Source organism: Peromyscus maniculatus, chromosome 11 (genome assembly GCF_049852395.1).
Source record: "Peromyscus maniculatus bairdii isolate BWxNUB_F1_BW_parent chromosome 11, HU_Pman_BW_mat_3.1, whole genome shotgun sequence".
NCBI lineage: Eukaryota > Metazoa > Chordata > Mammalia > Rodentia > Cricetidae > Peromyscus > Peromyscus maniculatus.
This window is the reverse complement of record NC_134862.1, coordinates 93,479,977-93,494,859: the sequence shown is the minus strand read 5'-3', so window position 1 is coordinate 93,494,859 and position 14,883 is coordinate 93,479,977. Positions and strand designations below refer to the sequence as shown.

General features: G+C 48.1%; 1 protein-coding gene across 2 annotated transcripts; it reads left to right on the top strand.

Moving 5' to 3' along the window:
* Positions 1-958: 958 nt before the first annotated feature.
* On the top strand, positions 959-14,115 carry LOC121821382 (uncharacterized). Of its 2 annotated transcripts, XM_076548141.1 has the most exons (5): positions 959-1,598; positions 2,308-7,308; positions 8,858-8,946; positions 13,399-13,571; positions 13,685-14,115. In XM_076548141.1, exons 2-5 carry the CDS (start codon positions 7,205-7,207, stop codon positions 13,862-13,864), a joined length of 546 nt encoding a protein of 181 aa, XP_076404256.1. In that variant the 5' UTR covers positions 959-1,598; positions 2,308-7,204; the 3' UTR covers positions 13,865-14,115. The 2 variants fall into 2 exon arrangements, with proteins under 2 accessions (XP_076404256.1, XP_076404258.1); XM_076548143.1 differs by having other exon boundaries at positions 959-7,308; positions 13,399-13,494.
* The last annotated feature ends 768 nt before the right edge of the window (positions 14,116-14,883 follow it).

Genomic DNA, 14,883 nt, shown 5'->3' with positions numbered 1-14,883 from the left:
TCTGTATGTGTGTTATCTGCAGGCTGAGAAAATTAACATGTTCCCCTCTGGTTCTGTATCAGACAGATATAAATGTCTTAAGGATGTCGAGTGAGATTGTTCACATAGTTTCTGGACACCGTTAATGCCTGGTGGGGTGAATCTTAGTTCTTCAGGCTTCCATCTCACTCTACTCACAGGGCTTTTAGAGAAAAAGAAAAGATCCTAAGTCCTGGCAACGTGCTACCCAACTGACATGTCTCTGAGTTATATAGTGTCTCAGCTTTTTAATTATATTATCCTCCTTACTCTCCAGGATCTTCTTTCCTGTGAGACGGGACCTCTGCTGTGGATGTGTGCCTGACGTCTTGCCTCACCCTGGTTGGTAAGCCACATGTCAGCAGACAGTGTTCCGGGTGTTGTCTGTAGGCAGGATGTGAGGGACTCTGCTTTTCTCTGTGTCACACCACGTTCTCAAGTGCTGGACTTCATTAGCAGTGTCTGTGTTCCGAGCCGCTTAGGTAGAAAATAAATAGCGTTTTAATGGTGTTTTGTTTTGAACTGTGAAAAAAAAAATGCTCAAAGCAGGAACATCTCAGGGCCTCTCACAGAGAAGACTGTTTTTAGAGTGAATCTGTCTCCTCCTGATGTGATCAACTTGGTGCCATCGGTAACTTCTCTGTGGGTTGTGGTCACCTAATGATGAGTGCTGGATGGACTCTTCAGTGAAAGACGTTGGCTCTTGAATCTCCCTAACTGAATCCGCTATTTTTTTTTTTTAAATAGCACCAAACATTGGACTGTAGGATGTAATCTTGCCTGGATAAGTTCTCTGGGACAAGGGCCTGGATTACTTTCTAAACTTGTCCTAAAATAATCTCTTTTAACCTTTTGATGGTTTAGAAATTGAGGCATACTCAGTATTTTCTTTTTTTTTTTTTTTTTTTTTTTTTTTTTTTTTCTTTTTTTTTTTTTTTTTTCGAGACAGGGTCTCTCTGTGTAGTTTTGCGCCTTTCCTGGAGCTCACTTGGTAGCCCAGGCTGGCCTCGAACTCACAGCGATCCTCCTGGCTCTGCCTCCCGAGTGCTGGGATTAAAGGCGTGCGCCACCACCGCCCGGCGTACTCAGTATTTTCATGGCATAGTTTTTCACAATACATGAGCGACAGATAACTCCAGTGTCCTCGCACAGATGGACAAACAAGCATAGGCACTCAGTGGGATGTTATTCAGCCTTAAAATTTAGCAAGCCTGTGGCATGTGTTCAGCGTAGATGGACCGAAACCAGCCACCCAGCATACATGCCACACACTCCACTTATGTGGAGACCTAGTAGTCAAACTTAGACATGCAGAGAGAAGGGACTCCTTGAGGGAGGGGAGAGCAGGGGTTGGTGTCTAACGGGTTCAGCACTTCAGTCCTACAAGCTGAAAGGAGGTCCAGGCAGCCATTGTGCAGCAATGAGCAATGGTTCCCTGGCAGACTGTATGGTCTGTGCACTTTGCTAAGATTTAAACAGGATATGAAGAAGGAGATGATGATGATGAGGAGGAGGAGCAGAAGCAGGAGGAGGAGGAGGAAGAGGAGGAGGAAAAGTGTCAAGCCCCGAGGGCCTTACAGGTGAATTTAAACATCAAGGCTCTCCTGGAAAGACACTGTAGGCACCAGCCCTGGGAAGAATCCCACCCTCTCCAGGCCCACAAAGGAGCCTTCTCCCGGAGACTAAAGCAAATGAAGTTGAGACTTAATGTCTTTGAGCCATGCCTCCATTGAGAGTGAGGTAGTTGCCCAAAGTCCTTCAGCTCTCTCCTCTGAACTGTGGTTCATAAGGACACGGGACTCCTTGGCATTGGCGTTGCTAGGGTTTACATTCAGATCTAGAGTGCCATTATTTTCTCTTTTTTTGGCATTTTATTGTTGGGCCATGTTTATGATACCACTTGAGTTTCTTGCTCAACCCTGGTAGGTTGTGCTGGTCAATGTGGATGGAGATAATTTGAGATGGGATACAGAAAAGGGAGTCAATTCTCCATGAAAGGAGGGCCTTTGGGCCACGCTGTGGTACTGATTCATCTGAGGGCCTCATGGGCAGGAGCCCTACCTAGAGGAGCTATATTGGAGATGGGTTTGGGGCTGGTTCCCTGGGAGGATCTCTCCTGTGTTCAGTTAATCATATGCATCATGGATTCAAAGAATACAAAATCGAGCATTTTTTTTTTTGTAGAAACTTCTATTTTGTTAGTTATTGTTATGTGTGTGTGAGGGTGCATATGTCAGAGGTCAGAGGGCAATTTTGTGGAGTTCTTTCTCCCCTCCCACTTCTACATAGGCTCTGAAGACGGAACTCCGGTCACGAGGCTCGCACAGTGTATTAGTTTGCATCTCCGTTGCCGTGATAAAACGCTCTGGTGAAAAGCATCTCGGGGAGGAAAGGGTTTGTTTGGCTTACAGGTTACAGTCCATCGCCAAGGGAAGGCAGGACCTGACGCAGAAGCCTGGGAGGAAGTCTGCTAATGGCCAGGGGGAGCAACCCCACTGCTTGCTCAGCCTTTTTTTCTTACAGAGTGCAGGGCCACCTGCCTAGGGCCGGGACTGCCCACCGTGGGCTGGGCCCTCCCACTTTAACCACCAATTAAAAAAATACCGGACAGACTCGTTCGGAGGAGGCAATTCTTCAGCTGAGGCTCCCTCTTCCTAGACAACTCTAACGTGTCAGGTTGACCACACGCGAACAAGAAACGGGCACACACACACACAGCAAGGCCCTTTACCCACCGAGCCATCTTGCTGGCCCCTCAAGTTGAGGGAGTTGGGGCGGAGGTGGTACCCTGGCTACCTGTCTGTAAGCAGCTTCAGTATCATCGTCGTGTTTACCCCACTGGACCTGAGTGGAGAGAAAGGGTTTAGTCCTGGTCCCTCCTGGCGACCTCACATTGGGTAGCTGTGTGAAGTGACTGGTAAAGTGTGGTCAAGAGTGGCTGCGCCAGACCCTGCTCTCGCTCCTCCCTGCTCCTCTGGGCTCTGCTCACCTGGAAGGTAACGGAGGGCTTGGCTGAGAGGACCCTGTCCCAGCTGGAGGGGGACCAACGTTCTCCAGCTCTGCCTGAGGCTGGCAGGATGAAATCCACGCCGGGATTTGGTACCAGAAATTCCGTTGTTGTTTTCAAGTTTCTAAACCACAGCTTCAGCTTCCAGCTTATCATGTGCCATTTTTTCCTCCCTTTCTCTCTCCCTCCTTCCCTTTTCCTTCCCCCCCCTTTTCTCCCTCCCTCTTTACAGTGCTGGGAATTGAGCCTGGGGCCGCCAATCTGCTACCTAAGTGCTGTCACTGAGCTGCACCCCCACCCCCAAGCCAGGCCTTTATTAGTGAGAAGCAGGCAGTTTTATCTCCATGAAACAAAATGATAACAGCAAACAAAATGTGAGCTCTCCGCGTCCCGCTCCAGTTGCCATACCTGCCATATCTCCCACCGCCATGAGCTCTCCTCCCTCTGGAACCATAAGCCCAAATAAATTCCTCTCTCTATAACTTGCCTTGGTCATGGCGTTCCATCACAGCAACAGACAAGTAACTGACATGAATATGATCTTTTTTTTTAATTGCACTTAGTATTATTGTGTGTGTATAAAACATACGTGTGTGGCTCCACGTGCCACAACGTGAGTGTGGAGATCAGAGGACAACTATGTGGAGTTAACTCGATCCTTCCACCCTCACGTGGGTTCCAGGGATCAAAGTGAGGTCGCTGAGCTTGCCTCCCCCGCCCCCCACCCCGGCCCAGTACATTCCAGTTGTATCTTGTGTTTGTAGGGGGACCTGGAGGCTGAAGAGGGACCCTCTAGTGAGTGATGGAGGAAGGATGCAGGTCTCTGGGGAGCTAAGAGTCCCATCCCTGCCCCCGGCATCTCCTGAGGCCTGCCTGAGGCAGTAGATTTGAGAAGGTTAAATAATCTGCCCACATTATATATGGGAAGCTAGAATCAGATCTCAAGGCTCTGGCTTCTGGAAACACATGGCTGTCCCCTCAAAGAATGGAAGAGTGCTGTCCATTGGAAACTCCCCCCTGCCACCCCTGCATTCTTGTTTTTAAATATTTGCTTGCAATTTAATGATAGACACCAGAGCTTGGATCACCCGGGACTCTTGTTTAAAGTGGTTATTCATGTGTGTGACTCTAAGCTGGTCCCAGCTGGTGGGTCTGCAGTGGGTCTTAGGAATCCCCGGACCCCAATCTTGTTAAACTCTCACCCCTTTTCGGTACACCAAGTTCCAACCTAACTCTGCACAAGTGACATTAATGTCAACATCCTCCATACAAAAGAAATCAGCCGGGATGAGACATTCTTGCTCCCTGTGAAAAAACGGAACCCACTAGAACGCATCATGGCTTAGGAGGGGTGTGCTCATTTCGGGTGATGAGTTCCCAGGGATTCAAACACCTCCCACAGCCCCGACTCTGAGATGCCCCAGAGCCCCATCTGTGCCCTCAGAGATGGGAAACAGGGCAAAACCCTAGAGGCAGCAGGCCTCCCACAGAGTTTCCACCCAAAGCAGGGACTATATGAATTCACCCTCATCATTAAGGCGTGGGGCTTAACTAGCATGTACAAATTGTGTAACACGTTGCCTGTATGTGTGAACGTTTGTGTGGGAGAATAAACGGGACAGGGCGCTTTCACAAGAACATCGGCTTAAGAAAATCAGCGGCTACTTTTTTGATGAGTCAGTAAATAGAAGACATTCAGAATCCATCACGGCCAGTTTCACAAGCATGGGGCCCAGCAGCATGGCCTTGCTTTTTTTCTTTTCTTTCTTTCTTTCTTCTTCTTTTTTTCCTCTGTTGCCTTCTTTAAGACAAAACTAGGATCGGGAAAGCTGCTTGAGGCTGGCACATTCCCTGAAAAGGAGAGAGAGGGGGAAGGAAAGAGGGGGCGGGGGAGAGGGAGCCCTGGCTTTCCTCCCCCTGCCTCCGCCATGCTTCACGGAAACTGGAAAGATGAATTTCAGGCTTTGTCCAGAGCTCTGAAACCTTAAATCCTTCTAGAAAATAACCTGTCTCTCAGGAATGTTAGGTCCTAGAGAATAATAAGCACCCCTCCGCCCCCCTCCCGGGCAGTGGACCTCCTCCCCGCCCCCTGCCCCTCCCTGGCCCTGCTTTTGACTGTGATTACTTAAGTCGGAATAATAGAAGGATGTAATAAATCTGCAGGTATCTGCCCTGGTTGTGGTGGGGCAGAACTACATGACAAGATCAGTTGCAACCATAGACACAAAGCAGCACTTTTTCCTCCCACTGGGGCATTGTGGCACCGAGCTTCTAAAAAATCGTTCTGCGTTCTTGATACCCTGATACCTGCTAGATTTTCTTCTTTCTGAACACAAATGCTGAATAACACAGCTTCTGTTCAGATCACTTGACAGCAGGCTGAATGTGAGTGTGTGTGTGTGTGTGTGTGTGTGTGTGTGTTCAAGAATGAACACGTGTGTGTGCACAGTGAGTGTGGATGCCAACCTCTAGTGTCATCCTTAGCTCTTCTCCATATTTTTTTAATCATGTGTCTGTGCATGTGAGTGCCTGTAAAGGCCAGAGTACTCTCTCGCTCTTGCTCTTTCTCTTTCTCTCTCTCTCTCTCTCTCTCTCTCTCTCTCTCTCTCTCTCTCTCTCTCTCTCTCTCTCTCTCTCTCACACACACACACACACACACACACACACACTACACACACACACACTCCCCAGCCACAGCTGGACTTTCAGGTGCTTGTGAGCTGCTCCATAAAATGGGGCTGGGAATTGAACTGAGATCCCCTGCAAGAGCAGTATGTGATCTTAACTACTGAATTACCTCTCCTTGTTTTCTGAGACAAGATCTCTCACTGGCCTGGGGCACACCAGTTCTGCTAGTCTGACTAGCCAGTGAGCCCCCAGAATCCACCTGTCTTTATCTCCTCAGCACTGTGCTTTTTTATGTGAATACTGAGACTCCACACCCTGTTGAGTAGGCAAAGTCTTTATCTGCTGGCCCCCATCCCCACCCCCACTCACCTGGCTCTGCATTTGGAATTCAAACCTAGGCTCAAATGTTCCTGAGAGAAACTCTTGCTGTAGTCTACATCTCAAGTATCCTCTAAAGGGTGCCGAAGGCTTGGTCCTCAGCTTTATGTCAGAATCAGAACCCTTTTATTTAGACAAAAAAGGGCAAGTGTTGTGGGAATTCGTTCAGTTCAGCCAATGACCTTTGGGCTGTCTGGCCAGATGGGTGTGGTCTTTTCTGGGTACTTGACTGGTTAAAATTGAGGAGGGGATGCCTGTTGGTTCTCTTCGGTGGTCGAGGCCAGGGCAAGTGGTCAAGTGGCAGAAAGCAGCTTGTGGTTGGTCCCCTTCCTGCCCAGGACAGAAGGACAGGACAGCGGCAGCGATGTCTTCCTTGTTCTGTATTAATGAGTCTGTTTCCCCATTGCACCTTATTAAATTTACACACACACACACACACACACACACACACACACACCCCTCTATGAGCTCTTGTTTCAGTGGAGTCTTTAGGAGATGGGTCCTAATGGGAGCAAGTTGGGTTGTTGGGGGTACGCCTTGCAGGGGATACTGGTGCCTTCCTGTTCTTCACTCTCTGTTTCTTGGCTGTCAAGAGGGGGAGCAGCTTCCTTCACTATCCGACCCACCATCCTCTGTTCCTTTGTCATCAGGCCCCAGACAATGGGACGACTCCCGTGGATTGAAACCACTGAAACTTTGAGACCAAATAAATGTCTCTTCCTTGTCAAGCTCAGCTAGTCCAGGAATTCTGTCCTGGGGACAAAACCAACTACTGCAGAACTCCTGGTCAGAAAGACGTTCAAAGACAGTGAGTTCATCCAATGCCCTCACCTTCTTTTTAAGCGAGTCTTTAAGGCAATGATATTTTTCTCCTTTTCAAGGCTTCAAGAGAAAGTTTTTGCAGCCACCTGGAGGAGCAGCAGGGAGCAGAAAGCGAGAGGCACAAGTCAAACCAGAGGCACGACTGTGCAGAGGAATGAGTGTTGAAACATTCTGGGTTCGTCTTCTCTGTGGTCCCCCAAACCGTCAGAACAGCTCTTGGTGACGTCAGTCTGGGAGTCTGTGCTCTTGCGTTTGGCTGGACCACCCCGGCTTTGCTTAATTAAAAAAAGGTGACAGGCAGGAGACCTCTGGACCGCTGGATGACCTGCAACTGTTCCGAGAGTCACCTACATGCCCTTGCCTTACTTTTGGCGTTGGGGTGAGCAGCCCTGCTGCACTTCAGTTTCATCACACAAAGTGGATGCTCACAAGGATGAGAGCAATGGAGCTCACATGTGAGTGCCGAACATGGCTATAGTTCTCTGTGTTGCTGCTCATGCGTCATTCTTATGTGAATACTTTCTTTGGATGCTTGCTTTTTCAAATGGGTTCTCATGTAGCCCAGGCTGGTCTTGAACTCACTACATAGCTCAGGATGACTTTCCACGCCTGATCTTCCTGCCTCTACCTCCTGAGCACTGGGATTACAAGAATGTGCCACTAAGCCCCATTTATATGGTGACTAGGCTCGAATCCAGGGCTTTGTGCATGCTAAATGTGCTGGTTTGTGTGTGTGTGTGTGTGTGTGTGTGTGTGTGTGTGTGTGTGTGTATGTACTTGACCCAGGCTAGAGTCATCTGGAAGGAGGGGACCTCAATTGGAGAATGGTCTCCATCAGATTGTCTGTGACTATGTCTGTGGGGGGATTTTCTTGATTAATGGTTGAATGTGGGAAGGTCCATTCTATTGTGGTGGGACCACCACTGGGCAGATGGTCCTGAGCTGTATGTATAAGACAAGGCACAAGCCAGTAAGTAGCATCCTGCATGGCCTTTATTTCAGTTCCTGCCTTGAGCTCATGCTCTGATGTCCCTCAGTGACGGAGTATGACCTGGGATGTGTAAGCCAAATGAACCTTCCTCCTCAGCTAGCTTCTGGTCACAGCATCTATCACAGCAATGGAAAGCAACGAGGGTATAGGCAAATGCTACCAATGGAACGTTCTCCTCAGCACCAAATATGTTGTTTCTTATGATTAAGAAGATAGACTACTGGGGCTGGAGAGATGGCTCAGAGGTTAAGAGCACTGGCTGCTCTTCCTGAGTTCAATTCCCAGCAACCACATGGTGGATCACAAACCATCTATAATGAGGTCTGGTGCCCTCTTCTGGGGTGTATTAATTAATTAATTAATTAATTAATTAATTAAAAAGAAGATAGACTACAAATGAATGTATAACCTTAAGGTATTTGTGTACTTAATTTTTAAAAATATTTTAAGTAAATTGTTATTATGGCGTTTGTGTATGGTGTGTGTGTGTGTGTGTGTGTGTGTGTGTGTGTGTGTGTATGTACATGCACATGCATGTGCAGTCACACACATGCATGCAGGCCCACACCATGGTGTGGGTGTAGAGATCCAAGGCCGGCTTTCAGGAGCTGATTCTCTCCTACTGTGGGGTCTGGGGTTTGAATACGTGCTGTTAGCTTACATGACAAGCTATTTTACTGGCTCGGCCATCTGTCCCACCAACAATCCTTTTCTAAGCAATAATTCAGAATACTGACAGCATTCCACACACTGTTTGGAGTCCCAAAGCGCAGCCCCGCACTCCACTGGAAATGCGGCTCGCTCAAATTGAGACGTGCTATAGATATAAATTATACAGCAGATTCCAAAGGCTTCACGCAGTAACAGAGTGTAAAAGGTCACTGGAATTATTTTCATTTCGTTGAAATGTCATGACTTGGACGCGTGGAATTAGAATAAGTTATTAGAATTAATTTAATCCAGCCCCATTAAGGTTAATGTTTATCTTTTTAATATGGCTGTTACTCTTTCAGCTGCATTTGTGGATGCCGTGAGAGAAGGGTTAGCAACCCTCCCCCTGACAAGGACCCAGGGCCCTCGAGCCTGTGCGACACACCTGTTGGTAAGGCCTGGCCGCCTCACCTCACCTTGGCTTTGAGGATGGAATTAACCATGTAGTGAGCACAGGGCTTCTCTGGGGTTGGTGGAGATTTTCTGGGACTAAACAATGTTACTGGTTTTGTGTATGGTGTGTGTGTGTGTGTGTGTGTGTGTGTGTGTGTGTGTGTGTGTCTTTTCTTTGACTTTAAAAAAAAGTCAAAATAAAGTCAAAGATATGGTATTAAGACTGTACTAAGTGTCCCTAATAGTAATTAAAAAAAACTTTAAAGATTCATTCATTTGTCTTGTGTGTAGTGTGTATTTATTGGTGGGCACATGCTTCCCACGGCATGCCTGTGGAGATGGAGGGTGCCTTTTGAGAGTAGGTTCTGTCCTTCTAACACATGGGTTCCAGAGATTGAACTTAGATTGGTAAGCTTGGCCACAAGTATCCTTACTTGCTTGAGCCATCTCGATGGCCCTTATAAAATTTTTAAAGCCATATCTTAACACCACAACAATTGACACATGCCACCTTGTGCTTCTGACATGTAATCCTTGTTTAAAGGGGTAGAGGGTATGGTTTCCTGCAAAAGCAGGTGCCTAGAAATGGCGGGGGGGATGTGTATATGTCGGGCTGAAGATGACACGTTTGAACTCTCCTCCCTCCCTGGTGAGAAATGCTAACACGTGTTTTGAGTTTTACCAGTGCAGTGGCTGGAGACCCAGCCTCTCGGGCTCCAAGCGCCTTCATTTCTTCACTTCACTTCACCTGCACACTCGGCATTCTGCCCACAGTCGTGTTTCTCACTCAGACTATCCTTTCCCTAAGAGTCCTCGCAGTTTCTGTGGTGTTAAGGAGTCAGTGATCTTGACAATTAAAACCAAGTAAAGCACCCGAGTCGGGCTTAAGGCGCCTGGCCTCCTCGTTCTGTAAGGCAAGTTGGTCTTTTATCCCCTAGGTCTCTGGAATTCTGCTTCTTAAGGTAACTCACAGAGAGCAAAACTTATGTGTGGGTTAGGGCAGTTACCCTGGGGTGGGGTTAGGGAGCGCGGGTGCGAGGCGAGGGGTGGGGGTGGCTGTCGGAGGATGGGAAAGGCTTCAGACTAGGGAAATACTCTAGGCTTTGGCTTATTTGATTGTGTCCGTTTGGCGGAGTTTTTTGAGGCTGTGAAGCTGTACATTTTTTTTTTTTTTGAATGCATGTTACACATCAACTAGAAGTTAAACACCTTGCCTGTGAGTACATTTTTTTTTAAGTGAAAAGCCCTGGTGTTAATGAATGAGAGAAATGACCACAGGGGGGCGCTGTATCCCTTTCCTGTGCGCAAGAGGCCCTCCCCAGGGTTGCTGGAGTTGCGGACCCGCCATCCTTAGAGGAGAGATTTGTGGGTGAGTGACCCACCTTGGACAAGCCTCCTGAGTAACTTATGTCTGCACTTGAGGCATCCACACACAGAGAGACACAGACGGAGCCGACTTTTTCTTTTTAAGTCTTGATTCAGAGCGCTGGCTGCGGAGGATGGGAGCGAGGTGTTGCAAGCTCACTTGGTGGTCCCGTGTAGGTTAAACACCTAAGGAATGCCACATTCTTCGGAGAAATTAAGATTCCTGCCTTGCTGTAAATAGACACCCACGAGGAGATGGGGCAGTTCTGGAACGGCCAGGCCCTGCTGTTATCGACGGAAATCCTGTGTGGTGGTAAATATGGCCCTCGGAAGAGCCTGGAAAAGAGATTATGGGAGCAGAGAGGGGCTGAGAATGCAAATGTGGGAGGTTATTGGCTAGATAGTGGCCAGGAAACCAGGGACTGGGGGCGGGGGCGGGGCGGGGGCGGGGGGAGTTGGGCTGAAGAGCATCAGAGGAAATACGGAGGAAGAATAAATACACGAGATAAGCGGCTCCCTCAGCTTCCTCCCTTGTTGGCCTTTTGTTTTGCATCCAGGACTCTGGTCCTTCTGGGTCCTCTTCTGGGGACAATAGCCTGGAGTCTTGAGAAGCAGGCCTGGCTCCCACCTCTCTAGTCTATCCCAAATCTACCGGGCCTGCTTCCCTAAGCAGCCAGTGGGCAAGGTCTCTCCAGGCTCAGGCCTGTGCCGGCCCGCCCCCTCTCCCCCTCCAGGGACTAGAACACGGGGCTGTGTGCCTGGCTGCTCTTTCCAAACATGCACACATGGCCAGGACCCAGTGTTGGGTCTCAGATGCTGGGGGGCTCAACAGAGCTTAATAACAGTGTTGGGGACCAGGGACGTGACTCAGGGTAGAACTTGGCACGATCAAGGCTCTGAGTTCCACGCCCAGCACTTAAACTACAGAATACGTGGACAACAAACACCAATGTGGCCATGAGGAGAGCATCCCCTGTCTTGGAAGGGAACAGAAAATGATGGGGTGGCTCCACACTGATGTGCTAGTCGGGCCCACCTGTCCGCTGGGAAATGTCCCGAGTTCCCCCAGCAACGTCCCAGATTCAGCTGGAAAACCTGTGGCTCTCTGAGGCAAGTGAGAGAGACCCGAAGGTGACAAGAAGGGCCTCCTGGCCGCGCCCCAACTCCACTCTCTGTGTGTCCTAATCTTTGCGGATCCCTGTGGGCACCCAGAAAACAGGGGAGAGGCTCAAAGCTCCCTGCAAGGCTGCAAGAATCTAACAGTCAAGTAAATATATGCAAGCACTCTTCAGTGTGCAGAGCACTGAAGTGTTAGGTATTTGTCAGGACCACTAGCCTACACAGAGCAGGATGTATAGGGATGAGCTCCCACCCCAAACTGAAGGAACTCAAGTTTGTGAACAGTTGACTTTGACCTTGGAGAATCACAGAAAATTATTCCTCTGATAAACATCAATCATCTTGGTGCCACCAAGGGCCCAGTGCTGCAGGCTCCCCCAAGAGGGGAATGAGGCACCAGAAAAGCCAAGCCACCCAATGCTGGCCACTGGTCCTTGAACTGTGACTCTGGGACTCCAATCTGAGAACTCTTTATTCCATCTATGGGACATTTCCATATTTCTCAGCCTTGTGCCCCCAGGAATCATGGGATAATACAGCAGACTCACTTTTTCAGTCAGCTCCCAGAGAAGATGGCTTGTTTCAACCCACGCCAGTGAATCCTCTGTCTGCTGGGGCTGCCCCTTAACATGTACAACTCAGTTTGTAACGGGAGATTCAAGACAGTGCCTATGGGATGAGGGAGCCAAGGGGTGAACGCTTTTGACTGTTCGTCTGCCTTATGACTGGCCTCCATAAGGACTGTGTCATGTTGGAGGCAGGGGATAGCATCTTAGGGGCTTTGGTTAAATTTTTGTTGCTCACCACCTATGTTCCAGCATGGTGGTAGTTATGGACAACACAGACATAGACAAATGGAGCTTACGAGAGGTCAAGAGCAGGGGTCAAGCAACGAAATATATATGTTGTTAGACACCAGTGAGCTGCCTGAAGCACAGGGCACCAGGAAGACATTTCAGCTGAGCCCCGAAGAGAACCGCCTCAGCCTGGTGGAAGTGTGGTGGTGCTGGGGTCGGAAGTGCAGCAGAGTGTTCCAAAACAGTGACCAGTCTGTGTGTCTGCCCTCTACAGAAAGGGTCAGAGGGCCATGGGGAGTCTGCTTATACCCACCTCAATCTGACTCCTGCATCCCAACACCTTCTTCCTCTGGAATTCTGTAGAAGATTTCTTGACTGGACATCCAGATGGGGCGAGATCATGTCTAATGATGAGGCCCTCCCACTGGGCACACTTAGTACATTTGTAAGCCCCGCCTTCCTACCCAAAGAGAGAAATGTTAAGAAAATACACATTCTGAATTTATTATAGTTACTATGACTCAGACAGCTGAAGGCTAAAATCTAATGGAGTTTTCCTAAGATTCCTTGGGGGATTTGAAGGATTCTTTTCCCACCAGCCATAGAAGGAGGATTATATAAACACATTTCCTCTGGACAGAAGAACTCCCCTGAATCCCAAGTCCTGGAGATTTCAGTGGTGGAGGCTATCCTACAGACTCCCCTGTCTCCACATCGGCCTCCCTTTTATTTTATTTTCTGTGTCTTCCTCTTGTGTAGCAGTGGCCGAGTGGACAAGGAGTTGGCTGTCATTTGGTCTTGACCTTGTCCCTTCACCAAGATGCTGTCCCCTTTTATTTTTTATTAAAATTTTTGATATTTTTGAGAATTTCATATATGAGTTCTAGATCTACATCATTTTCACCTACCATTCTCCTCTTCCAACGTCTCTTTTCCCCCACTCCCTCTCAAATTCACAACCTCTTCTTCTTTCATTATTATTACATATAGGTACACACATATCACACACACACACACACACACACACACACACACACACACACACACACACACATCTACTACTGAGTCCATTTAACCTTGCTCATATGTACGTGTGTTTAGAGCTGACCACTTGGCTTGGATACTCCAGATGAAGAGCTCCTGGGAATCACTGTCCTCTTCCTCTTTAGACTCAGCTTCTTCAAATGTGGAGACTAGATCACAGCTTCCTTATCGCTTTAACGTCCCTGGTCCTCATGATGACACTCAGCCAAGAGGCAAAGGAGGTGAGATCCATGTGAGACACCAGGATTGGTTGAAAAATCTCAGGATGAAGTTGGAACAAAGCCTTCCTACTCCTCAGGTAACTTAGGCAGACACAAAGCAGACACCAGAAAAGGGTCTTCTGTTTCTCTCCTGCTCAGCCCCTTTTCCAGAATGGCTCCACATTACTCATGTTGTATTTCTTTCCATAAGCTCTTAGAGCTCCAGGGTCTTCCTAGCTTCCCAGCTGAGCTGCTCTTCCCTACAAGGATTTCTGTGACTGTCCAGACCAAGAATGCAGTCTCCAAGATCCATAACATCAACCAGACAAGAGGTCTTGGGAAGACCCTCAGAGACAGTGAGGACCATGGCCAGCTCAAGGGTTGTGTATGACCTAAGAGGACTGATGTGAGTTGGTCTCTCTTGAGAAAGAGAGCTGATCAGGTGTGTCAAGAAGACTTAAGATGGGAATTGACTCAAGCAGATATGAAAACCTGGAAGGTTCACCATGTGGTACCTGCAAGCTAAAGAATGAAGAAGGCCAGCATTTTCATACGGACTGGGTCTGAAGGTCTAAGAACCAAGCCAACTTCTGAGGCAGAAGATAGAGAAGAAGAGGAGATGGATGTTCCAGCTAAAAGAACCCCAGAATTTCACCCTTCCTTTCTATTCCACGCAAACTCTGGGTAGATGAGATGGTGTTGCCTGCCATGGTGGGGGTGGGTCTTTATCATCCACCAACTCAAGTGACAATCTCTTCCAGAAACTCCCTCCTGGACACACCTAGAAATGATGTTCTGATTAGTTTCCTGGGCATCCTTGAGCCTAGTCAGGTCAACACACAAAAAAATTAATAATCACAGAGTTTGATTTCCACTAAACCCAAGTCAGAGTCACTCTGGAATAAATGGGTGGTGTTGCCATTTACTCTGCTTCCACAGATGCTGAACACCCACATTTTAAGGTCAGATAGAGAGAGCTCAACTTAAAAAAGAAAACACAACACGGGCTGGTGAGATGACTCCATGGGTACTGGTGCTTGCGATGCAAGCCTGGTGACCTGAGTTCAATTCCCTGGATCCCGTGAAAGGGTGGACGGAGAAAACCTGCTCCACAAAGTTATCCTCTGACCTCCACATGTGCACTGTGGTGTGTGTGTGTGCATACACATGTAATTCATAAATAAATTAAATAAATTTAGAATCAACTCATCTCCAACAAACAAGAACAAGCATGATCTAGGACATAAGCAAAAGTCTGTGGATCAGATTTAGCCAGTAGCTGCTGTCTGTCTTTGAGGTCTATCTTTACAAATTTTACAGGACTCTGTCTGTCTCTTATGCTGTGTTTACAAGGCCTATCATGCTTGGCTCTGCAGCCATTCATGAACTTTTTTACTTGTCACCACCTAC

Coding starts and splice junctions, on each gene's coding strand:
- LOC121821382 (XM_076548141.1), top strand. CDS start 7,205: ATGCCCTTGCCTTACTTTTGGCGTTGGGGTGAGCAGCCCTGCTGCACT. Junction 7,309..8,857: donor GAGAGCAATGGAGCTCACAT/GTGAGTGCCGAA, acceptor TTACTCTTTCAG/CTGCATTTGTGGATGCCGTG. Junction 8,947..13,398: donor CCTGTGCGACACACCTGTTG/GTAAGGCCTGGC, acceptor CTTCCTCTTTAG/ACTCAGCTTCTTCAAATGTG.